The sequence below is a fragment of the Nuphar pumila genome, chromosome 16, assembly GCF_984573655.1.
Source record: "Nuphar pumila chromosome 16, dmNupPumi1.hap1.1, whole genome shotgun sequence".
Taxonomy (NCBI): Eukaryota; Viridiplantae; Streptophyta; class Magnoliopsida; order Nymphaeales; family Nymphaeaceae; genus Nuphar; species Nuphar pumila.
In genome coordinates, this window is record NC_143264.1 from 19,570,043 (window position 1) to 19,597,141 (window position 27,099).

Here is a 27,099-nt window from a genome sequence, read left to right on the forward strand (position 1 = left end):
GTCGAGACCCAATTTACATTTGAATCAGATCCAATGTCGGGTCTGATGTTCAATTCTCAATTTTCATCCACAAACAGAAATGTTCAGTTCTTTGTCTCTGCCAGGGGTCTGGGACTTCAAATCCCACATCCAGGGTCTGCATTCTGCATATCATTTCATATCATTTTGTATCCTTTCATATCATTTCTTGTCATTTCATATCATTTCATTGCATTTCATGTCATTGCATGTCATTTTCGAGATCCAACACTCTTGTTTTTTAAAATCTTCAATCCAGATTCAAGTTTTAAAACCCTCTTTCGAAATCAATTTCAAAAACCTGGGTTTTAGATTGATATTTGTAATTTGTGAACCCCAGGATCTTATATTTCTTTATTTCAAAATATTTTCCTTCGAAAGCGATCTGGATTCGTTTTAAACTCAAATTTTAACTGATCTCAATTCTCAGACGGGGCCCATCTAGGTGGCATCGCTTCTGGATCAGTTCTTTCATTTCTCAATTTTTAGTTATTTCAGAGTTTTAGTTGATTTAGGACTCTAGATTTTTACCTTTTAAACCATTTTCAAAATTTTATTTTGGTTTTAAATCAGAGGTATCCTGACCCCTTGCCCATTTCTTTCATTTGGCCTTTTTTTTAGAATTTCAGTGGAACTAGGACTCTATCCCGGAGTTTCAGTCAGATTAGAACTCTACCTTTCATTTCAATTTTTACGTGTTTTCAAGAAAATCTTGTAAAATCTTTCAAAAGAAACCAAAATTTTAGAGTTTTAGTCAGATCAGGACTCTATTTCAGAGTTTCAGTTGGATTAGGACTCTAACCCTGACTTTATTTTTTAGAAAATCTTTCAAAAACTTCTTCAATTGTCTTTCAAAAAACTAAATTTCAAAGTTTTAGGACTTTATCCTAGAGTTTCAGTCGATTTAGGACTCTAGACTGAAGTTTTAGTTAGTTTAAGACTCTGTTTAAACTTTCAATTTTTATCTGATGATCCCTTTTTTAATCTTTTCAAAACCCGAATGTGGGACCCACATGGGTGGCGCTACATTTGAGGGATTTTCAATTCATTTAGGACTCTAGTTGATTTAAAACTTTGTTTTTATCTTTTGTTTCAAACCCCTTTTGAAAACCTTATTTTTAATCCCTTTATTTTCAAGTTTTAAAATCATTTTTTGAAAAAACAAATGAGCCCACAGTAGGTGATGCCACATTTGAGGATATTTAGGTTAGTTTAGGGTTTAGTTAGTGTTCTAATTAAATTAGAAGTTTGAAAAAGCCAAAATTGATTTTAAAACTCAACCTTTATTTTCACATTTTAAAACCTTGTTTTTAAATCTTGTAATTAGGGTTTTAAAACCAAATGTGGGCCCATATGGGGGGGGGCACATTTGAGATTTATTTAAGTTAATTAGGACTCAATTAGGTTAATTAGTGGTTTAGTTAGGTTGAAACTCTTCTTAGAAAACTGCCCCCCTTAATTGGGTTAATTAGGAAGAATTTCAAAGAAACAAAACTCTTTAATTAAGCCCTAAAAAAAATCTATATAAAGAAGGTTATGGAGGTCGACCAAGCCATGCTCTCTCACCCTCTCTCTCTCCCAAATTTGTGGCTCTCTCTCCTCCAAGTTTCTCCTCCTCCATTGGTGCAAGCAAGGTAAGCTTCTCTTTTTTTCTAATTTTTTATGATTTTTGCCATTGCCCCCCCCCCCTATGCATGAGTTCTTTTCATTTTTTCATTCAAGCCCCATGCTCCATGATTCAAGATGATGCTCCACTAATCATCCATGATTATTTATATATTTTAGATCCGTTGGATTCGTTAGAAAATCAATTACTATGTTAAATGCCTGAAAAGATCGAGATTCAACCTTTTTATAGGTCAAATCCCTCTTTTAATGGCTAAATCAAAATTCTAATTGTGCTTTCCTGATTTTTTTATTTATTTCATCATATTCATGTTTATTTTAGTTGTTCAAGCGTCAAATCATGATTTATTGCATTATTTACATATTTTTTTTATATTTTTAGCATAAATAATCCATTTTATTTCATTCTAGGGTTTTAGATTCATTATTTATGATTCTGACCATCTGTTAATCTATTTATTTTGCTATTTTATATTCAGCAATAAAATTGGAATTTTTTATGATGAAATCATGCATATGTCTAAGGTTTTCAATAAAAAAGTCGAGATTTTTAGAGGTCTGTAACCCTATTTTCAAAAATAAAAGTCGAGACCTATTTTCTGAGTCAGGAAAATGCTATGGAAATACAAGAGTACCTTTTTGAGGTGATATCTCCTTCATCTAAGATCCGATCGATGATCCATAAAACAAATTGTTTTTGTATGAATCTGTAGTTTGTTTTATAAAATTTCTGAAAATTTCTATGGTGGGTTGCTATTTTATTTTAGTTAAGAATCGGATCTGTATTTCTGTAACTGTTAATCATTATTTAGAATCAAAGCCAACTTACCAGAATGATTTCTCCCTAATCGAAGATTTGATTAATGATCCGTAAATAGGATTGTTTCCGTCTGAATCTATATTATATCTATGTAAAATCTTATAAATTTTGAATATTGTTTGCTATATTTATCTACACCTGAAACCAGATCTATCTATTTTACATTGTTATGCATAAGTCGGAATCAGGTGTCTATTGCCAGAATCATATCTCCCTAACCAAAGATGATTTTTTCAATCTATAAAAAGGGTTATTTTTATTCATCTGTCTAGTTCCTCTATAAAAAATTTTATAGTTTTTCATTACTGTTTGATACCCAATTAGTGTCTGACACTGTGACTAGTACATGCCCGTGGGCAAAATCTTATATTTTTTATTTTTTATTTAATTTTCATATTTAAATAATACCAAAATTATATTTTTTGATTTTATTTTAATTTTAGGGTTATTAGAGGTGCCTATATCATTTTTTATAAATTTTGGAATTCATTTGATGTATTATTTAGTTAAATCATAAAAACAGGATGCATGCGGAGTCTCGATTCAACTAAAATATGGGCAAAATTTGATTTTTTATAATATTTCAAAATTTTCATGAAAAGTTTTGTATTTTTAGGGTCTTATCATGTTCATAGTCATATTAGGGTGTACTCTACCCGATTTTGCATCATTTTGAATCTGTTTGATCCTCAGATTAAGCATTTTACAAAAATATTTTTTAAGAAACCCTGTTTTATAATAAAGGTCAATTTCTAAGGGTATTTTGGCCATTTTTCTCAAAATTTCAAATTTCAAAGTAGTTTATTTTCATTATTTATTCAATTCTACATCATCCTTTATTATGTTTATTTCAGAGAAGCATGGAAAAAAGCTTATATCCAGATAAATCTCTCAATTCCGGATATTGTTGGATAAATCCTGAAAAACCAACATTTGTCCACTAACAAGTTTGCTAATTTTTTAGGGACACTCAATATTATATTTTTCTTTATTTCTCTTTTCTTTTCTTTAATTTATTATTGATGTAAATTATAATTTGGAATAAGAATTTACTTTTTGTGCTTAGATTAGGGTTGCATTGCATATAATTTACTTTTAATATTATTTATTTGATGGATGATGATTCATGCATATTCAAATCCACCATGGTCAACATAAATGCCACATGCACTTGCTTTTAAGGAGTTAATAAACTCGATTGAGTTCGTATTTGTGGCTTTATAGTCAAAATACAAATAATATCCAAATTTATCTTCTTTTAAACCACAAACAACCTACACTCTTAGGCTATCTTCAGAAATCATTGCATACTTTCAAAGTTTTTCAAAGTATTTCCCCTTTTAGAATCAAATAAACTATATTCAATATGTATTCGTGGCCATAGTCAGGGATACATAACAGATTTATTTCATCTAAATTCTATAAGGCACAAAAATCATTTTAATTAATGATTTTCCATAAATTCTTCAGAAAATATTTTCTCAAATTGCTTTCATGCCTCATTTAGGTTTAGATTGCATCATAAATAGTTTTCATAGGGCCACACACCCATCCTTTTGATCAATTCAAGGGTTCAATCTCAGAAAAATCAATTTTCTTAAAGTCACCTTGGTTTTCCTCAGAAATTGATTTTCTCAAAACTTCAAGATTTTCTTTCCTTAAAATTGATTTTCAAGGTTCCTCCCCTTTCAAATATTTTTCTAAGTCTAGATTCATGATTTCCCAAGCTTCAATATTTCCCAAGTTCAGAGTTCAAATTCAGAAAAATCAACTTTCTCAGAGTTGTTTGAATTTTCTTCAAAATTGATTTTCTCAATACATCAGGACTTCTTCAGAAATCAATTTTTCTTTCCTTCAAAAGTACTTTTCCAATGCAATTTACGATTTTCAATGTGTCCTCTTTTCTAAAGAAAATTCCAAATATTCAAAGCATATATGTTTTCAACCAAAAATTTTCTAAGTCATAGCGCATGCCTGATTTTTTGTGCATTTAGGAATAGAACATTGATTTATACAAGTTGAGCAAAGCATAAGATTGATCCTTGGTTCGATTACCCCTGGTTATAATGCCAGGAACGGTTGAACCTCGTACCGACAGGCGAGTCCCAATCTTTAGAATTTTTCCGTATTTTAAAATGGATGCGAGTTATTTTCAAAATCTTTTTCAAATGTCAGTTTGACTTGCAAAAGTAAAATTTTGCAATGATAACAACGATCTTCTTCATCTTATTCTTCAACCCTTTCTTGCATCGGCTTCCACATAAGTGTAGCATCGTAAAATAGAGTGCTACATCCATTAAAGAACGTGTGTGCGTGCGAACCAACTCTAACTAATCGCTCTACCTCACCCCTCCCTCGTCGGATCACCCTTGAGGTTGGTCTTCTCTTCCTCTTCGCTTCTAGAGTAGATCGAGTGAACCCGTATGTGTTATGTCATGTTTGGTCCAGTCGCGAGTTAGTCTGTATTTCATTTTTGTTAGTCCAAGTCCAATATTTTTACAGCATAAAATATCTGTTTGATCAACTTCTTGCATGTGCAAGAATCAATTTTGGGTTTGTATTTTAGATTCAACCAATTGAAACACCCGATTTTGATCTTCCAAATGCAATCAGTTGAATCGGTACATGAGATGTTTACAAATTTCACTTTTGTTTTTCATTAAGTAATTTAGGTCTGTATAGTCATTTTTAACAGACTGGTCATGATCTTGCTGTAGCTAGATCCGACTACTGACATTGCTTAGTGTTAGCCGTATAGTGTTAGGTGTTAGTCTAGTGTAGAGTAATGTTAAGTTAATGATGGATTTTATTTATTTTAATTTTCTTGATGTTAATTCTGATCTTTAACAACATATTGACAGTACATTAATGTTAAATAATCAGGCTTTGTGTGGCTGTTTTGTGATTAGAATGAATAGAGTTAGTCGGTTAGCTTAGCATAACTCGGTATGTTCAAAATTTAGAATAGCATGATTGTCTGACATTTTTCTTTGGGGTAATTAATTTGTATTCAATATCATGAAATTAGGTTAACTAGCTGGAGACTTAGGTTAACATTTCTTTTGGCAGCCACATCATTAGATTAGTATGGAGAGTTTTCTTGAAATTCGATGTTAGTAAAATTTGACTTTTGATTAGGGTTTCCTTTAGCAATTTTTGTGTAGTGCCATTTTAGGTAATCTTTGATTTTGTTGTTCAGCCCTTAGGAAGTTAGACATTTTAAATTATTAGGTTAGCATGTTCATGTTCATGTTCATTGCATTTTATTATTTTAGTAAGAATTGACTTTTTGGCATAGGAATTTCAAAACCGCAAAATCGTGCATTGTGCTGTCTTAGGTAAGTATTGTGTGTCTTCTTTAGTATTAGCTCAAATTCCATATATGTTTTGTCTTAGGTTAGGTTAATTTGAATAGACTTAGGACTATGTCTTTGATGGTAATTAGCATATTAATTTAGCATAGGTATTTTCACATGTCATCTTTTTGGCACAATTTGACTTTTGAATTTGGTTTTTAAAATCGTGTCTAGCAATTTTAGGAAATTTTTAATTCATTTTTTCAGCCTTATGTAAGTTTATTAAGTGCTATCTTTAGTCTTAGGTAGCTGTCATATTTTGAAGGGTTTGCCTTGTATGAAAATCGGCTAGTGTATATTAGGTAAGTAAAGGATTTTTCTTCCTTAGTCTTAAAGAGTTTCCATTCTTCATAGGCTAGATTTCTTATTTTAATTTGACTAGTATATTTTCCAGCTTTCTCTTGAATGGTTGCCATTAGGATAGCATAGAAATTTTTATGGAATTTCATTTTTAGTAAAAGTTGACTTTTATTAGATTTTATTCAAAACCGTGTAGTGTAGTTTAGGCAAGTCCTTTGAGTCCTTTGTTTAGATTTAGTTAAATATGGTATTTTGAATCCTTAGGTTAATTACTAGATGTTAGTTCTTTATTTTAATTCTTAGCAAGTAGTCAATTTTGGTATGTTCACATTAGTGATTAGGGTTAGTAAATGAGTGTTATTCAAAACCGTGTAGGGTGTTAATTTAGGTAAGTCAATTATTTTTTTTCCTAAAGATTAGTTGCTCTTATTTTGAATGTTTAGTTTAATTTCAAGATTTTATTTCTTAGTTTGTAAGTAGAGCAATGTTTATTTTGGTAACTTATTTAGGAGGAGTTAGTACAGGTAAACGTTTCAACCCTTACCTTTCTTCTCGTAGCATTAATTCTAGTAATTTCTTTGATTGCTTTCTTTAATTACTAGTCCAGGTTAAGCTTTGAATTTTGGTAATTTGAATTAGCTGTAGTAGGGTCTGCTAAGGGGAGGGGGGGAGCCTAAGTCAAAATCAAATCTAAATCCGTCCCTCTTAGTGTCCTAATTAGAGTAACTAACCCTAGTTAGGTCTAAGTTAGCTTTTAACTGTAATTTAAAGTAGTTTTAAATTCAATTGTCTTTTTAAAGTTAAGTAGTTAGCTTATATTAAGTGAATTACATTAGGTTAGTAAATTAGAATATTATAATTCATAATTATATTTTAGTTTAATGTAGTTTAGTTATGGCGAGTAATTTAGACTTGATTTAGAATTAATTTGTGTAAGTTTTTGTGATGTTTATGTAATTAGTTTAATTGATTTCACTCACTAATTTTTAGTCTAGTCTTAGGTTTATAAATTATTGTTATTGCATGTGCTTCAATGTAGTGCATAAATTGAATTAGTGAATAGTGCACTAAATTTCAAAACCGGATTTTGCCGCATTTTGCACTCATCATTTTATGTGCATTTTTTCTAAGTTTTTTTGAAAATTTTGTTTTATTCTCTTTATTGGTGTGTTAATTGTCTACTGACCAAAAATCAGCTCAATTGGATTTGATTTGGTCTGATTTTTAAGCATTTTTCAAAAATAGGTTTTTAGGTTTTTTAAATTTTGGGACAAACAATTTCCAAGATTTTATCAGATTTAAAACACTTATATCCAGAGCTTCCAGATAAATTTTTCAATTCTGTAAATTCTTGAATCTGTCAGAAAGAGAATAGAAGAAATTTCATCAAATTCAGACTTCATTTTCCCCTCCAAACAGTCTGTTTTCAAAAACCTATCAGATTTCAATTTTGCACTATATTAAGGGCAAAATAGACATTTAGCTAATTAGTTGATTTTTGGTAGTTTTTCTTATATTTTTGCATATTAGTTAGTGTATTTACAGTAGTTAGCTTAGTTAGATTTAAATTAATTAGTTAGTTTAATTAAATATTGCATGCTATTTTATTTTTAGCTTAATTATAATTTAGATTTAGTAATTAATTTCAGAATTAGTTTTACTATAATTATTAGGATTAATTATCATAATTGTTTACTAACTTCTTATTTTTTTTGTGTTTAGGTTGATAAGTTCAATACAGGTCAATAGGTGTATTCATATTGAGAGCGCGAATGTAGTTGTGGTAAAAAGATGAAAATGCTCCTAGCGATCTCGAGAAGTCTTAAGCAACCTATTTTTAGTTAACTTTTATTTTTAGTTTATAACTTAATCATAGTTATAGTATCTTAAGTAGTTGTAAACATTTATGATATTAATAAATTGAAATTCTTAGATTTAATTTGAGTATTCTCCCATTCCTAAAGGATTTGACCTGTACTTGTCATATTCATGGAAAGTCGATTTTTATACTTTTGGTTGACGATTTTCCAAATCTTTTATTGAAAATTATGTTTTAAAAATACCACTATAAAAAGATCAACCAAATTTTGGCACCGTTGCTGGGGAACAACAATTATATTATGTTATTTCTAATATTTTAGTTTATTAATATTTGTTTAGTTAGTTGTTTTTATTTGTTCTAGTCAGTAGGATTAGTTAGTAAATATAGGTTTTAACATAGTTAGTAAATATATGATTCACTGGTTGTTTTCTTAGGATTAACTGAATTACATACCTCAATGAGTGAATAGACAGATGAGTTTTAGAGAACATAGTTTATGATTTTCTATATTTACTAAATTTGCTAATTTAGATTTATTTTTGTTTCATAGAGTAATTCTGACATAGTTTAGATTAATTACTGTTATTTACCTTGTGCTTTTGTGATTTTATTTTTGTGTTTAGCTTAATTTAGATAGTTTTACTGTCTTTACTTTATGTTTTTGTGCTTTGAGTTTATTTAGTTTAATTTAGATAAATTTAGGTTCCTTCCATATATCTGGTCTTAGTACCAGTGTATGCAGGGGCGAAGAGCTCTAGGAATTCTCTTGCATACTTTTATCGAAGACCCAAAGAGAATTTTATATTCTCCTTGAAGTCCTAGAAAAATGGGTGACATGGATCCTCCAGTTCTAGCTCATCTCCACGCTCTGAGGGAGTACTTCACTCTCACATAGTACATCCAGGCATCCTGCATTCGGAAACCCGATGTAGGAGCACCCCATTATGAGATTAAGGTCAATGTTATTCAGATGCTTCTATCCTTCTATGACCTTAGTCACGAGGATTCCTATAGGCACCTTAATGAGTTCCTCAAAATCTGTTTTACAGTGAAGATACAGAATTTCAAGGACGATGCTTTGAGATTGAACCTTTTCTCATTCTTATTGAAGGACAAAGCCAAGTATTGGCAGAAATCCTTAGATTCTATAGAAATAGGGTCCTGGGATCAGATGCAGCAGGAGTTCCTGAGGAAATACTTTCCCATAGGTAGGATAAACAAGTTTAGGCGAGCCATTACTAGTTTCTCAGAACTAGATGGTGAGAAATTTCATGAGACCTGGGAGAGGATGAAGGATCTCCTTAGGAAATGTCTCCATCATTAGGTACCGAGATGGCAACTGGTGTAGAGTTTCTACGATGGATTGTCTGATAAGAATTGTCAGATGATCGACTCTTCTTGCGGGGGGACATTCATGTTGAAGAGCGAAGATAAGGCATAGAGATTGTTTGACACGTTAGCAAAAAATTTGTTGCATCATGCCGCTAGCTCTCGTTCTGAGAGACCCACACCTAGCATTCCCAAGAAAGGTGGTATTCTCGAGATTAATCTGACTGCTGCGCTGCAAAACAAAGTGGATATGCTTTCGCAGAAGCTGGATCAACTTCTCGCGAGCCCATCCCCCATTCTTCAGGTGTGTGCTCTTTGTGCCAGTCTGGCACATTCTGTCACTGAGTGCCCTTCGGTAGCTCAGTACACTGAATTTGTTCACGAGCAAGTTCAGGCTACTTAGGGGTTCACCAATCCCCTGAATGACCTATTTTCATCTTCATACAATTCGGGTTGGCGAAACCACTCAAATTTTTCATGGAAAAACCAACAAGCCCCAGTCCTAGCCCCTCAGTCTCACCAGGTTAGGCCTAGCTCTTTCACTCAGACATTTCATAGGCCGAATTACCCCCAGCCCTCTCCTACCTTTCCCATGGTTACCCCTCAGGAGACAGCTTCACATTTGTCTTTTGAGGAGAAAATTCTTCAAGCACTGTAGGAGATGAAAACCTCTAGTCACAATGCTATGGAGAAATGTAACCAAATGATCAACTCCCATACCCAGTCTATAGCCAAGCTTGAAACGCAGATGGGCCAATTAGCAAATGCTTTGACGAGGAGAACCAAGGGTAGTTGTCCGAGCCAACCTCTGATGAATTCCAAGGGCAAGGAACTTTAGGTTTTCGAGATCTGAGCAGAGACAGTCTATCATATATACATAGTAGGAGTAGGCTGTTATTTATTTTGATTTTATTTTGACTTGAATTTCATTTTTGTCATGCAGGTATGTGTATTATTTGGTGCTTCAGTGTATGAGTACAGGTTACCAGACACATGACTTGGCTTCAGGAGCAGACCATTGACCAGATCAACAGAAAACTATGCATTCGTATATGCATAGTGGTGGTACAAAGTCAAGTCAATCATCAGCTCAAGAGGCCCTGCACATATTAGGTTATATCTATCCTTTCTCCCATATTTATTTTTTTGTTCTTCAGTGTGCATCTGCATTGCGTGTTTACATTTTTGTATGCCACTAGGGACAATGTCATTCAAGCATGGAGGGATGGTTTAGATGCATAATGAAAAAAATTCTTCTGTTCACATAGCTTAAACTCATAAAAATTAGGTCTTTAAGAAACAAGTTTGTAGCATATATGAATGTTTTTGACATAATCTGACAATTTAAAAATTTGTAAGCCCCATGCGAATTTTTTTTCTGAACTAATCTAAAAAAGGAGTAGTTATTTATGTAAAATTCAAAAAAAAGATAATATTTGAATGTTAGAATTGTTTTGAATAACTTTAGTATAAGTATGCACAGTATGTTTTAAAAAACTAAGCAAATGAAAAATATACAAAAAAAAATGAGCTTAAAAAAAAAAGAGAATACGTTTAGTTGTTAATATCTTTGCGATTCTCAGTAGCTGAGCTCAGACACAAGTTGAAGTGTTTGAATCTCATGACAAAAAGGATAACGAAGAAGATCATCTTTTTGTCTAGTCAATATATGTGGCCTATTTGGTTCAAGCATGTAGAGTCGAAAGGGTATTTTACACCTGGTGCCCTAAAGCCACCTGGTTTGGGAGCCACCGGTTCGAAGGCTCGTTACATAGACTTTATAAAAAGTCTAATAGATAAAGACATTACACATGACAAGAGGAAGACTATACATAAACTATTAAAATGAAAGGTCCAGTGACTCGAGCAATTAAGTCTGAGGGATACTCTGTATCCGGTGCCCTAAGGTTATTTGGTCTGGGAATCACTAACCCAAAGCTCGCTACACGGGTCACGAAAACTGAATATTTGAAATAGTGCTTGACTAAAAAATTTTAAAAATTTGAAAATTAAAAATTAAAAGAAAAAAAATGAGCTTAAAGAAGATTCATTGCTTAGGAATAGGTGTGAAATACTGTGTAGAAAATATACAAGTGATGATAGATGGATAATAACATGATAATACTGGATTTTCTGAGGAAATTCATAAATAATCATAATTTTTAGAAAAGTGAAAGGAAAAAGTTTGAGAGTGTAAATTACATTAAATATTTGCTTAAACTGATTTCTTAATTGCTTAATATTTTTGAAAAAACATTTTTATTTCATGTATGACATTGATGTTTGTGGGTAGCATCTCTGCAAACCCTCACGAGACCTTACTCGTCCACTAAAGTAACCAAGGAGTTTAAAGGGCTTGTTGCATGAGCTAAATGCAACTGTAATTCCTACAAAAGTGAGTTAGGCTATTTAGGATTTACATTTTATTTTTGTTTTTATTTGCATATTTGTTATTTTTTAGTTTCATAACGTAGGTAGTTTAGTTTAGTTTGTTAAGGGACTAACAAACATTCAAGCATGGAGGTATTTGATAATGCATGAAATGCACATCATTTCTATACATAATTAATGCATTTTCACGTATTTTAAAAGCTTAGAACCCATGTATTGATGCAATTAGATATAAGGAGGTCTCAATTCAAATTTCACTCGAATCGGAGTTAAAACGAAGAAAATATTGCATTTTTAGGGTTTTGGATTGAATTTCAAGGTAAACTGGATCCAGTTATAACCCAAGAGCTTCAATTTGGATCTTGTACTAGACCCAAACCCTAAATATTTCAAACCCACATGATCTAAAGTGTTTTTCATAAATACTTTTTGAAAACCCCCTCTTTCTAACTCATTTTGGTAGTGTAGTGCAAATAACAAGTAATTTAAGATTTTTATTAAAATATACTTTTTAAGTAGATAGTTTTTAGAATTTAGCCTAACTTATCTGTTTGATCAACTTCTTGCATGTGCAAGAATCGATTTTGGGTTTGTATTTTAGATTCAACCGATTGAAACACCCGATTTTGATCTTCCAAATACAATCTGTTGAACCGGTACATGAGATGTTTACAATTTTTATTTTTGTTTTCCATTAAGTAATTTAGGTCTGTCAGGTCGTGATCTGGCTGTAGCTAGATCCGACCATTAACATTGCTTAGTGTTAGCCGTATAGTGTTAGGCGTTAGTCTAGTGTAGAGTAATATTAAGTTAATGATGTATTTTTTTTATTTTGATTTTCTTGAAGTTAATTCTCATCTTTAACAGCATATTGACAGTTTCTTGATCACATGCAAAGCATGAACATGATAAAAGAAAGATAGCTCTCAAAAGGCTTTCTTTGGCCGTTTTATTAGTCATGCCTTGTTACAGAGAAACACAATACAAGCAAAAGAGATAGGTGGAACAAAGAAGTAAAATGAACCCAAAAATAAAAACTGAAAAACATCTTGTAAAAGCATCACAGCATGACCTTGAGCATTGTTTATCAAGATCCCTCAGTTGGCTGACTAGCAGCTTCCCTGTCCAAAAACCAGACCAAGCTTCCATTGCTTGGGTTAACCAAACGTGCCGGCACAATGTGCTCAGGAGTCTCGCCACCAACAGCCAAGCGAACAGCTTCAGCCTTGTTGCTGCCTGTCACGACCATCACCACGTTTGCTGCAGAGTTGATGACTGGCAAAGTAAACGTAATTCTCTCAGGTGGTGGTTTAGGGGAATTAGTGATGAAGGTTACCCATTCATCTTTCTCATTAATCTCTGGGTGGCCTGGGAAGAGGGATGCTATGTGCCCATCTGGGCCCATACCCAGGAGGATGAGATCAAACTTTGGGCAGTCACTGCTCTCCAAAACATCCACAACCCGCGTCTTCACCAGCTGCCGAAGGACAAAGCCATATTCTTCTGCTGCCTGCTCTGCTGAGAGAGTGTCATTGATTGAGTACACGTGGCTTGGCAAGATTGGGACCTACAATATAAGAATTAAAGAGGGGTCAAATCATCCAGTAATCCTAGATTTCTTTCCACCTAAAGAAAGATGTTACTGGTCCTAAGGAGAAAAGTATAAAAAACAAAGTGTTCAAATTGAATGATAGACCAGCAAAATTCTCATTAGATACACAGAATACATAGAGAACAACTAAGAGACTATACGGAGGAAAAGTACATGAGCGCAAGTGCACGTTGCCACAACTAAATAGATGAATAAATTTACATTCTAAACTGCTCTATCAAAACTTTAGGAAGGCGCAGATTCTTGACAACCCTTTGCACTCCTCTCTCTCTCTCTCATAGTACATCTTGGATGTCGGTATCATATTCGAATATGAGAGGAAGACTGATCAATCTCAATCCAACTTGTCATATAAGTAGTAGCAATCAAATAATTTGATTGTGAAAATTAAATAATTTTACTTCTCATTGAGATTATAAATAATCGAATAATCCAATTATGAAGAACACTATTATGACTTAAATAATTCCACATTCCACTATAAAAGTTAAACACTAGTCTGAATGGACTATGAACCACTTCAGTACTCATGGAATTGTGTGTGTGAGAGAGAGAGAGAGAGAGCGGTGTGTGTGTGTGTGTGTGTGTGTGTGTGTGTGTGGGGGGGGGGGGGGGGGAGGGGAGGGTTCCCACTAAAATGGTAACCAGTAGTCTGTCAGCACAACTTATTAAGATGGCACTGGACACCGTTATAGGTATATTGGTGGATTGACGTGACATAAATGAAGATCAAATTAGCAGTTGACATGGACCAGATCTAAATATCAGATTATAAATGCATACAACGTGAATAATTAAAAAGCTAATACAGTCCAACTAAGAATGTGGACAGCATACATTGTGATAAGTTGATCATCTCCCAACTTCATGTTTAAAAGCAACCAAATGTGCAAGGTAGTGCCATATCCAGTATATTGGTCCTTTTCAAGAAAACTAAAGCATACTTTTCTGCCCAATGATTATGTTATGGCTTTAACCTGAACAGCTATTGCACTATTATTTCTCCAATCCCACGTGACTATTAGCTATGTCACATGGGTGCAGGTATGGGTGCGGGTGCGACACGGGTGCGGAGCAATTTCAAATTTTTTGGACACGGGGACAATATATATATATATATTGTAAATTTTAAAGCAATAAGTTGACCGGTCAAAGTTGACAATATATATATATAACAATAATAACAATAAATATATATATATATATAACAATCATAAATGAACAAAAATAGACTCGATCAAAGTTGACCGAGTCCAAAATTAATTTTAATAAATGGACAAAAATAGACTCGGTCAAAGTTAACCAAGTCCAAAATGTGGACAGACTCAGCCCCAGTGCGTTGACCGAGTCTGACACTACTTAGTTGACCGTGTCCGCCCCGTGTCCGAAGCCGCACCCGTGTCGGGGCGTGTCGACGCGGGTGCATCGACCTTTTAGCCGAGTCCGTGCGACTTAGACTATTAGAAAGTACACTCGATTTTCCTCCGGACATTGCATGGCAAAATACTGTAACTTATTTATCCATTATAGGTTATGCAAACAAATAAATGTCTAAACATCAGCTTGCTTCATCGTCAATTTTTTAGATAATTATTCAGATATTCACCAAATATTTAGTTGTAATTAATATATCCACCATAGTTTTGGTACTGTCAAGCAAATAACTTGAATTCTTTATCAATGTTGGTTTAACCTTGAGTTAATATCAATTTTAGAATTATTATTTACCACATTATCCTCGCAGCTTAAATGCATGTACATTTATTCTTGCTCAATGAAAATTTATTATTTTGTCTTTAAAGTATATCAAGGTTCATTGTTGTTGCATATATGATGCTACTACCCGATGGTTTTGTTGTTGCAGACAAGAAACTGAAATATCCAAGAACAAGTTAAAAAGTTGAAATTAAAATGGGAAGAAATATTGACAGAAATTTCGGAGGTATTTGAAAATCACCCTAATTTCTTTCATTCTAATAAATGAGCATAGATCAGTAGAATATCCATAATCCTTGCATGCTCTAGTCAGGATCTCTTCCATAGCAGATAGAATGAGAGTCACTGACATAGTAAACAGCCACAAGAGAATCTCATACCACAAGTCTGTACCAGTATCATGTACAAGTCACCTTACAATATTGACTTGTTTCCAATAACCATCCTGTGGTGCAAAAGGATAAGAAAGCGCTCAGTCATTTCAACTGTTGGAAAGCAATAACTTAAAATGTAAGATGCACATTCCCCTACTCCACTGCATCAAAATTCAATGATGAATATAGACTCAACAAAAAGAACAAAATGGAAGAATATATCAAACTGCAGCATTTTGCATTACCAGAAAAGGAATTACATGATGTTGTAATCCCCATCAAAGGAATATACAATTTAGGATGATATGTTCAACTAAGTGCGGAACCTGGATGTCAGAAAGGCCAAGTCTATTTAGAAGAAGCTCCTTCATTATTAAGATGTTCAGTATGACTGATAAAAAATGATGGCTGTTTCTGTTTTTCATCATTCTTATTTGACAGATGAATTCTCAGTTGTCTCATGCTATTTTGCCCAGTTTGCACCAGCAATAGATCCATTGGAACAATTTGGATGTCCGGAAGTGACCTATGGGCTAGGATGTTTGCTTGGTTGGTGGCCCAAGAATGTGTCCTAAAATAATTTTTTTCTTAGGTGGAGGCGTTTCACCTTGACTAGTAGCTGTATTCTTTGCTGCTGCATGGAGGGAGAACTGCAGCACCTTTTCTGGTATTGCAATTTCTTCCAGAAGAACTATAACTAGGCTTGGTAAGACTTATTTCCGAACAGCCAGGGTGATATTCCATTAGGGAGGCTACTCAGACCATTGGATGAGGAATAAAGAAGTTAATAATTACCTTATGTGGTTGGTATGGAAGGAACAAAATGCCAGGATATTTAAAGTGAGACTGCATAGTCAATCTATAGGACTTTACTGTTAAAAATGTAAATATACATGATGTAAATACATATATATATATATATATATATATATATATATATATATATATATATATATATATATATATATATATATGTGTGTGTGTGTGTGTGTGTGTGTTTTAATAATTAGGATTAGTTAGTTTAATACTAACTAAATGTTTGAGTTTGAACTAGTCAACACTTGTTGACTAGTCAAACAAAGAGCTGTTGGGAAGTCCCAATGACTCTATTTAGAGCTGTTGGGCCCTCCCAGAAGCTCTTTTTGAGCTTCCCACTCTTGTGTATATATATGGGGTGAAACCCCTCTCATTTGTAGGCTTCTTGCATGGATTTCCCTTGAATAAAATAATATCTTTTATTTTGAGTGTTCCTTGTGTGCCCATTAAGTGGGTTTTCTGTGTGAGCCCATTTTGTGGTGTTTTCGGTAGATCATATTGTGATCCTTTTGTGTATATACTTTGGAGATTTGGAGAACATTGTTGGGTTCTCATTTCCTTACATTTACAACACCTTTTGTGTTGCATTTGTTGATCTTCAATTCTGTAGATGCATATTGAATTGGTGTAAATTACATTGCAGTACTATGGTTGTGACATTCTATTGTTTCCTTAGGGCATGTTTGATGGCGCATCCCACACGTCATGCGAGATGAAAATCACAAAAAGAACATTATTTTTAACAAATTTTGGATGCAACAGACGCATGGAACGCTGTCCGTCGTGTCCATAAAACATCATTATTTTCATTCCACCATCCCCTTGTTAGGAAAAGAACATGATGGGGGAAACAAAGTTTTAAAACAAATATTGCCTCAACAGGCGCACCCCCTCTCACTCTCTCTCTCCGATGCAGCAAAGGGGAGCCAGAGGAGGAGAAGGTTGCATAAGCAATGTCGGTGATGGTATTGCCGATCTGCAAAGACGCACTGGAGGAGGTGGCTGTGACGCCGGAGTGCGGAACAAAGAAGTTTTCAGCTTCTCCAACTGTTGTGCTTCATAGGAAGGCGAGTTCCTCCTATTATATGGTGATTGGGAGACAGTCCTCGGCATCTTCTCCACTCGAAGAAACGATCGGTGACTTCTGTTCGTATCTCCTATGATCGCATCAAACAAACTCCTCAATCGATCAACAACTCTCTTGCAGTTTCATCGATCGTGGGTGTTCCCCCATCAATCATAGAAGATCTCACCAAATTCCCGAAGTTTGAGAGAGAGAGAAGAGACACAATCGAAGGGAGTAAACCCTAGAAAGACTCGCGTTCTTAGTGGTTTGCCCTAGAGAGAGAGAGAAGGAGAAAAGAGATAAAGAAAACCAAGAAAATTTTCTAAAAAAATACTATTGACTATCTGCCGGATGTCTCTAATAAAAAGTGTAGTTCTCTTCAAAACAAAAAAAAAATATTATATCCGAAAAAACAAAATAAAAATATTTGAAATAAAAAGTGTCTACTAGGGTGAATCATATATTGGAACATTTATTTTAACACAAAAATATGATTTTTTATTATAAGTATTAGTGCATTGTGAATTAGCAAATATTAAGATCTACTAAATAATTAGTATTTTCTTTGAATATGAATTCTTATTTTTTTTTTTTTGGTTTTTGGTTTTTGGTTTTTGGTTTGTATATAAATATATTGCATTTTGGTATTTGGTTATATGAATATGAATTCTTGCATTTTGGTTTTTGGTATAAAAATATGAATATGATTTATTTTCTTGCATTTTTGGCTTTTGGTTTGTATATAAAATGAATATGAATATGCATTTTAAGGTTTTTGGTTTGTATATAAAAAAATATGAATTCTTATTTTTTCTTAAATTACCCAAAATTTAGTAAGCAACGAAGTAGTGATGGGAGTGTAGTGAAGCTTGGTGAGCAAGATATACCGGTGAATGATTATTTCAAATATTTGGGATCCATCATTCAAAAGTATGGAGAAATTGATGGAGATGTAAATCATAGGATAAAGGTTGGGTGGATGAAATGGAAAAGTGCTAGTGGAGTGTTGTGCGATCGTAGAATGCCATTGCGGTTGAAGGGAAAGTTTTATAGGACGACTATTAGACCCGCTTTACTATATGGTACGGAATGTTGGGCTGCCAAGAGACATCATATTCAAAAAATGAGTGTAGCTGAGATGCGGATGCTTAGATGGATGTGTGGAAATACAATAAAAGATAAGATTCGGAACGAAGAGATACGTAAGAAGGTAGGTGTTGCACCCATTGAAAATAAGATGCGAGAGAATCGTTTACGGTGGTTTGGACATATTCGGCGAAGGCCTAATGATGCTCCAGTTAGAAGGTTGGAGAAATGGGAAAATATATTAGTTAAAAGAGGTCGGGGTAGGCCTAGGAAGACTTGAATGGAGATGATAGGAAAGGATATGAATGCTTTGAACCTCACCGAGGACATGGCGTTGGATAGAAATGATTGGAGGAAAAGGATTCATGTGGAAGACCCAAAATGAATTTCTTTTTTGGTTCATATCGCTGACCCCAATTGTTTTGGGATGAAGGCGTAGTTGTTGTTGTTGTTGGATCCAGTTCAAAATATATATTTGAAGCTAAAATCCATAATTTTTTGATAAATTTTCATAATTAGATCTAATAAGACACTGATTAAAGCATTTATATATAAAAAGAATATCAATTCTTTTTTTCAAATTACACAAATTTTAAACATTTTTTAGTTTTTAGATCAAATCTGATAGCTATATCCGATGTTAAAATCCATAATAAACATGTTAAAACACTCGTATGGTTGGGCGGATCGGGTCATACAATTCAAAATGAAGTAATCCGACCCATTATCCATGACTGTCCAAGTTGTTCGCACATCGTCATCAAACAATGGACATTTGGAACACAACATCCGAGTATGGTCCAAACAAATGTTAGACTTGGTACAGTTGTTACGGAACAAGGGACTTCTCATCACACTTGTCCTCTACTCTATTACAGTTCAAGAAAATCTTTCCTTACCTTTAAAAAAAATGCATTCTTGTTTTGACAGGAAGGCATCATTTAACACTTTCTTTTTTTTAGCCTAAGATTTGAATATGATGTCATACACAATGAGCGCCACTGGTGTCATATGGTCTCAGTTACCACCGGAAATTAAATCAAAGAAATGAACAATAATTGTAATAAATCCTTTATCATTCAAGATATTTTTGTGGAACTTTTTATGAGAAAAGCAACTTGATGAAATACAGGTTTACTTGCTGTATTTCCCCAATCTCTTCCTTTAAAAGATCTTTTAGGGACAGATAACCAGATAGCAAGAAATACTATAATATCTGGAGGTTGCAACATGTCAGTTTATATTGGAAACAAGAAAAATATAGAACACACAAGTGATTGAGGAACAAGAGCACTTCCAAAAATTAATCAGCAGCATGCCATAACTAGGGACGGCTTCCCCTTCTACCAATATATGAAGCAAACTAAGAGAATCTAATTTGCACAGCAAGTAGTCAAAGGCAAAAGGATAGCCGCATTGCCATGTTGTATAGGTAAACAGGTATGTAACATGGACACTTCTAAAAGGGCAACACACCTGTGTCGCACCCACACTGCTTGGACACAGCTACTGCAGTGTTAGGTGAGGTCAACTGCAACAGGGTCCATTTCTGTCCGAAACAAGACTTGGTTAACCCTAACCAAGTTCAGTTTTATCTATATATTAATATATACATAAATGCATACATGCACGCATACACACACATAAACTAATATATATATATATATATATATATATATAGTAATGGGACCGTGCTAAATGAAACGTTCTAAATGAGTTTTTCAGGGTTTTTTAGTTTTAATTTTAAATTCTGACCGTACAGATGTGATCTATGTACTTGATTTTATAGGGATCAACTCTTGAAGTGTTTGGTTCCGACACATGGGTGGGTTTTTATAATGTTCGAAAAATCAACGGTCCAAAATCTTTGTAAATTTTCGAGGCTCCAAATATAATTTTTTTCATCGAAAACACTTGAGGTGCGGATTCCTTGTAAATCGACCATGCCCAACACATTTATGGGGTTGGAACTGCAAAAAACACACTAGAAGAGCAGAAAACCCATTTAGCACGTTTCATTTAGCATACTCTCTCTCTCTCTCTCTCTCTCTCTCTATATATATATATATATATATATACACGCACCCCCACACTACACCTAAGAATTTTTAAATTGTCGTGTCATACCCTTCACACCCACACCCACACCCACACTTATGTGACATAGGTAAACAGGAACATGCTTAAAGAAAGACACAAAAGACAAAAGAGGGAATAACTCTTCCTCATGAACGTTGCTTGAATGACATAGGAGTTCACCTTTTTGGCTTCCCCTAGCTTATGTTAGGGTAGAAAAGAGAATAAAGGGTCTTTAGCTTTGCTTTTTCTATTCCAGAACGGACTAGCAAGGCCACCTTAGTCGGAATGACTCATATCTATGTCACATGGAAGCACCCATATAGATAACTGGCGGAGAATCAAAATATGATTCTCATCCTAAACATGTGAGGTCACAATACATTACAAAAATTCTATGACTGAACGAGGGGGCAACATGATGGTCAGATACCATATTAGATAAGTGCTATTAATACCTCCAGTCCAAGGTCTACATCAAGATCTAGTTGGCTATTAGTTAAGCGATAAACATAAGATCATCTGACAGTAGGTCTCTACCACATCCTGGTTGCAATTGTTTATCCCTCCTGTGGCATCTATAATATTTACAAATGACTTGGAAAGGTGGAATTCAAGTACACAAAGACTGATTTTTTTGTGAACAACTCGTTATGTTGTAATGCAAGTGAGCACCAGTCACTGAATCAGGATACTGAAGGCTTAAACTTTTGTATGAAAAGCATATCATATTCCCTCCCAGAACCTCCAAATAGATGTAACATTTCAACAGCATAGCTGACTTCATGACTATTTGCAGACAATGAATCACAAGGTCCTTTCACCTTGATGAAATGTCCGCTAGTGAATCTATTATTTCATTTGCATTGTTATATTTGAGACCAAGTAAGCACTGCCCCAGATGTTCGCAAGTAAAACAAAGAACTCAAAATTCACCACTGAACATGTGATGCACCTCTAATGCAACATCTTCATAAATGCAGCATCAATCCAATCCAACTGATTGATCTAAATAATGGTTCCACGTCAAAATATAGGAGAAAATAAAGTTTGGTGACCTGTCAACCTTAAATTATAAACAAGCAGAACTCTCCAGTTATGGCATTGAAATCTTAATTTAACAGAGACAATGTGTTAAGCAAATTCGGAAGAAAAATATGGAATTCAAGATGTACTTTGAACAGAAAGAACAAGAAACACAATATGCAAAGACTGGAAAAGAATTAAGACATCATGATGAAAGAATTTAGGCATGTAATCAACTCTGGTTCCATTCAGATATAGGTATCATCCTGATCCAATTGTGTATGGCGTAACCAGATAGTTGTTTGGAATGGGACTCGGATAGGAAGAGCCCTTTTTGTACACAAATCTGATAGGAAGAGCACTTTGGTACACAAATCTGATAAGCACCTTATCCATACCAGGTCTAATTTTTTTACATGTAAAACAATCTAATTGGATATGGATAATCATATACTTTTGGATTTTACTTCAATTCAGATTTTCCAACCCCAGACCAAATCTATGTATGTAGTCAAATCTAGAAAGGGCTTAAGCAAATCCTCTATCTTTCAAGTCCAGTGGAGACCTCACTGAGATTTCAAGCACAAAAAGTGAACTGGATAAGTCTGGACAATGCAGCAGCCTGACCCATATTTTGGATGGGATGATCGGTTGTTGACCAGGCTGCGCCCAGTTCATTAAATTTATTTGCAGGGCCTAGGCTCAGTTTAAGCTGGCCCATGTCCAAATACCTGGTCGACGCCCCCCCGCATTCGCCTGCTGAAATTTGGCTGGGCCAGGACCAAAAAACCTGGCCAAGGTCCGGGCTGCAGGCAGCCAACCTGTTGCCCACCTCTACAGCTGGATGAAAATGTGTGTGTGTGTGTGTGTGTGTATGTGTGTGTGTGTGTGTGTGAGAGAGAGAGAGAGAGAGAGAGAGAGAGATCAGGTGAATTTTATGAGTAGAAAGTGAACTATGTCTAGTTGCCTACGTTAAGAAAACCCCTATAATCATGTTAAAGGACTACACTAAAACAAACAGAAATAATATCCAGTGGCTACAAAATGACCAAATATCTGGTATTCGTATAAAACATAAGCTAAATAGCATAACCATTTCCTACATCTTATTTCTTTTGATGTACCAGACATAAAACAATTCCCACATTAAAGCACCCATAATAATTCAAGAATCAAATTCTTCTAAGAAAAAGCAGAATTCCTGTCACAACAATTAGTGAAGCCTAAATCAAGAGTCTGAAACAGATATGCTCAAGCATCTGCCAGGTATAGATGATTGAAAAACCACAGAAAGACAAGAAAGACATCTTTACTCAAGATTAGTCAGAACCATTACTCCAATCCAAGAAATAGGCACACAACGAAGATGCTGAAGCATCTACCAGGTACAGAATATTGAAACAAAAAAATGGACAAGAAAGGCATCAGCACATGATTCATTCTCCATTTACTACCCCAGTCGTGTCAGAGTATATAACCAATGTAGATACTGCCAACAACCATGAGTTAAATACCAGTTACATCAGACAAGTGTTAAACAAGAAATACATTTTGTTGGAAAATTAATCAGATCAAATATGGTGACTGAACTTTACAGATGAGCAACAGCCAACTTTGATAATCTTAGTTTCTTAATTACCAAGGTCAAGTTTAACCAGACTTTCCTCGGGCAAGCTTGGTGGCACCTACCCTAAATCCTACTTACCCAAAATCTGCTTGATTCCAAAGAAAGGCAAAGAAAAAAGAAAGAAATTCACCAAGAAAATCATTGAAAATGAGTTCATAGGGATAATGCAATGTACCTTCGAAAGTAAACCGTCCTTAGCTAATTTGTAGTTGCTGTCCGGATGATTTTTGGCTACCACTCTCTCATCAACCCAAAATATATGCCATTTTGTCCAATCCACTGTTCTCTGATAATGCGCCTCACAAAGCTTCCTGTTTCTCAGCCCAAAACATAAAACCCAAAAACTTCACTACAAACTACAATTCATAGAAGGAAAGCAAAAAATGAAACAGGAAATAACGAATTGCAAAATCAACATGTACAATGGAAAATCAGCTAATGATAGACAAAATCATCACATAATTTAAACAAACAACATGAGAACAGATCTACGGAGAATATTGAACATACCCCATCAAGCTAATCAGCGATCCACCAGATAATGCGACGGCAAAATAGCCCCTTTCTTTCACAGCAATCTCTGATAACTCTGCTACATAATCAGCCAAGTCTGTGGCAAGGTCATCCAAACTATCATAAATTCTCACGTCTCCCCTCTTCGCAAATTCACCACCAACATCCATCTCTTACAAAGCTACAAGTTAAACCCAGTCTCAAGTCAGCCTTCCCACTAAATCCAAGTCCAAAAGAACTGAACTACCACCCCCTCGAAAAAGGAAAGAAACCCAAAATTCAATCAAAGCAACTAGCCTCAGAGAAACTCAAGACCTGAATGAGACTTCTCTCTTGAAGCCTAGTACTAAAAACAAGAAGGATGCACCACCCAAAGAGCCCAAGAATCAAATAGGGTTTTATTCAAATCAGACCATCAAGTCTCAAACTAGAGCTCCTAAATCACAGACTCATACTAAAATATCACAGCGCAAAATCAGCACTCCCCTCGAAACCCTAAATAGAGGCAGCCTTACCCCACGAAACCCGGAAATAAAATCTGGGTGTTACTGAAAACGCAACAAAAATCCAAAAGTTTCCAAAAATGGTTCTCCCCAACAAATTAATCCAATTAAAAGAGAAAAGAAAACCCAGAAACCAAGTCGGCCTTTGATTTAAACTTCAGTTTAGGCTCCCCAATTATCTTGAAGCAGAAAACGAACACCCAAAAGAAAAAGAAAAAGTAGGAAAACCTGAAACCAAGCAATCGCAATAAGCAAAGGCAAGAAACTAATAAACTAACAAGAGAAAGAGAGAGAGAGAGAAACAATTATACAATGCAAAATATATGCGATTTTTGGAAGGAATGAATTATGGGTGCAGAAGAATTTTTACCTTCTTGCTACATGCACGTGCACCCACGACGCGATCGAATCATCCGTCTCTCTATTTCTCGGCCTCCCACTTTCTCTCACTAGAAATGCAATAAGTGTGGGTGGTAAGGGGATAAAAACGCCCCCCCAATTCCTCATTTCACGCAAACCCATGCAAGATCCTTTGGTAGCGAATCCACACGCCATATTTTCCCACTTTGATTTAGAAGGAACCCAAACATCTCCATCAGCCAATTATTTTCCTTCTGGGAGGGCAATTGGGAAAACTCCAAAAAGCGAATATTTGAAAATGACAAAAGGGGTGGCGTATATCTCTCCTCGGGAAGCGTTTCGACGCGACAATGGAAGCCTACTCACGCTGACGGAATCTTGAATACCGGGCGTTTGGTTTTTTACTTCAACGTTGCAGTGAAGGACTAAAAATGATCTGGAATTTATTTGGGAAGCGTGAGAGAGAGAGAGAGAGAAGGCAATCTCTCACTTTCTTCCTCTGCCCGGGGAGGGTTGTCAAAAACAAAAAATTACGCTGATGAGAGAGAGAGGTATTGATTGGGTTTATGAAGTGAAAAAAAAGATTGACTAGTGGAAAAAAAGATTGACTAATCAAAGAATCAACTTGAGAGAGAGAGAGGATGCAAGATGGACAAAGTTAGGAGAGAAAGAGGGTTTGGTATTGATTGCGTTTATCAAGTGAAATAAAAGGATTGACAGTCAAGAATCAACTTTAGAGAGAGAGAAGGGGATGAAAGATGGGAAAGTTTACAGGGAGAGGGGGGAAAGAGCAATTTTTTATTTTGAGCAATCGGAGAGGGGAAAAGTGAGTCTGCATTTTTATACATTTTTTCTATAAAGGTGCATTTGAATGCCGCAGATTTCAAAGCTACGTAGGGTGCATTTGAACGGCTTAGAATATGAAATCTTAGGCTATAAATATGAGATTTTAGGATCTCATATCTTCCTTTTCCTGGTTCTACCTTTATCAGACTTGGATCTCTGTTAACTTTGAGGATCTCAAATTCCAGGATATGAGACCTTTGTTTGGAGGATGGATCCAACTTTCATTCGTGTATCTGTGGATACCTAAGTGCATTAAAGCGCACCCATGTTGAATCTAGCATATAACTTCCACTAAGAATGAATGTAATCAAACACTGAATTTTAGAACTACTTAAAACAAGGATTTCATATTCATTTTTTCGGGTGAAATTTAAGAGAGAGAAAGAGATACAAGCAATCAGATGCATCCATAGTGACAAAAGTTTTTATCGGCAATTTCTCGTTTTTCAAAAACTTGCAAGAAATTGAAAAAATTCCATAACTCTTGCATTTTTTGGCAAAATCTTGGCAATAAAAAAATAATTAAAAAATATAAAAAATATTTTTTACAAGAAAATATTAATAAAAATTAATTAAAATAAAAAAACATAGGATTTTTTTCATGATAAATAGCCATTTAAAACATAAATATCGTGTTTAAATCACGGTATTTATGTTTTTTCATAAATCTCACGATATTTTAAAAATCTTGGGAGAAATTGCCATTTTAAACTTTTAGGCAATTTCTCGCGATATTATCGCAAGATTTTCATAAATCTGGCGATATTTGTCCCACTGGATGCATCCTTAGAATTAAAGTTAATAAAATAATTAAATAGGCAATCAAGTCTACCATTTAATTATATCATTATTTTATTTCCCCATCTGCATATGAGTGAAAACATTTGATCCATTGTGCACCAAATTGGGAATTGAATGTAGGCCTACCCACAAGTGCACCTTGTCAATTTTTATTTTTTTAACTCCCATATGGCCAAACCTCAATTATCAACAGCACTGTCGTCATCACCATTATTTTCATTTCAAAAGTATACTTTTTTTTCTTTTCTTATTATATCTGACTGACCCTTTTATGAGTTTCTTTTTGACAATAAAAAGAGGTTATAATTTCGTATCTTGCACAATTTCTACCTCAAGGTAACAATGGAAAACCACCAATTGCATAATTTCGTGTCCCAGTGCTCAAGCTGAAACAACAATGCTCTCAAATGGGATTGCGACACCTCCTGGAGGGACAAATTTTTCTGATATAGTTTTCTTTTTGTCTTTTTACGTCTATCTTCTTTTTCATTCCTCTTGCATGCCTCTGCCTCCCACTATGCTTATTTTTGGATCATTGTGGTATTGAGAAGGCCCACTTAAAGGTTATAGGAGAATTGTCATCACCAATTTTTAGTTAAATCGCTTGTTGGCGTGCAAAGTTATAAGCCCACTTCTTTTTTTTTTAAGGCAAGCTGGGTTAGGCAGACCTCCACCAGTTATTCAACGTACCATTGGATTTTGAACCTGCAACGTCCCACCACAAGGGTACGTGCACTAACAGCTCCTATCAATGACACAGAGCACCTGTTAGTTATGGTTACTCCCATAGTCACAAAAGTTAAAAACAGCAAAATTTTGGCAGGCAAAAAACTTGGGAGATTTTGGAAAATTTTCATAAATCTATCATTTGTTGGCAAAATCTCGGGAATAAAAAGTAAAATTTATAAGAAAATATAAATAAAATACATTTGAAAATAAAAATCTCAGGGGTTTTTCACGATAAATATCTTTTAAAAATATAAATATTATGATATTTGTCACCGTTTGAAAATCT

The 27,099-nt window shown here is 34.5% G+C and overlaps 1 protein-coding gene across 1 annotated transcript; it reads right to left on the reverse strand.

The window, feature by feature from the left end:
- Nucleotides 1–12,584: 12,584 nt before the first annotated feature.
- Nucleotides 12,585–24,839, reverse strand: LOC149813058 (putative 6-phosphogluconolactonase 2). The gene is made up of 4 exons (XM_089992020.1): nucleotides 24,448–24,839; nucleotides 23,572–23,755; nucleotides 23,237–23,372; nucleotides 12,585–13,229 (listed from the first exon to the last, which is right to left on the reverse strand). Exons 2-4 carry the CDS (start codon nucleotides 23,742–23,744, stop codon nucleotides 12,750–12,752), a joined length of 789 nt encoding a protein of 262 aa, XP_089848146.1. The 5' UTR covers nucleotides 23,745–23,755; nucleotides 24,448–24,839; the 3' UTR covers nucleotides 12,585–12,749.
- Nucleotides 24,840–27,099: the final 2,260 nt, after the last annotated feature.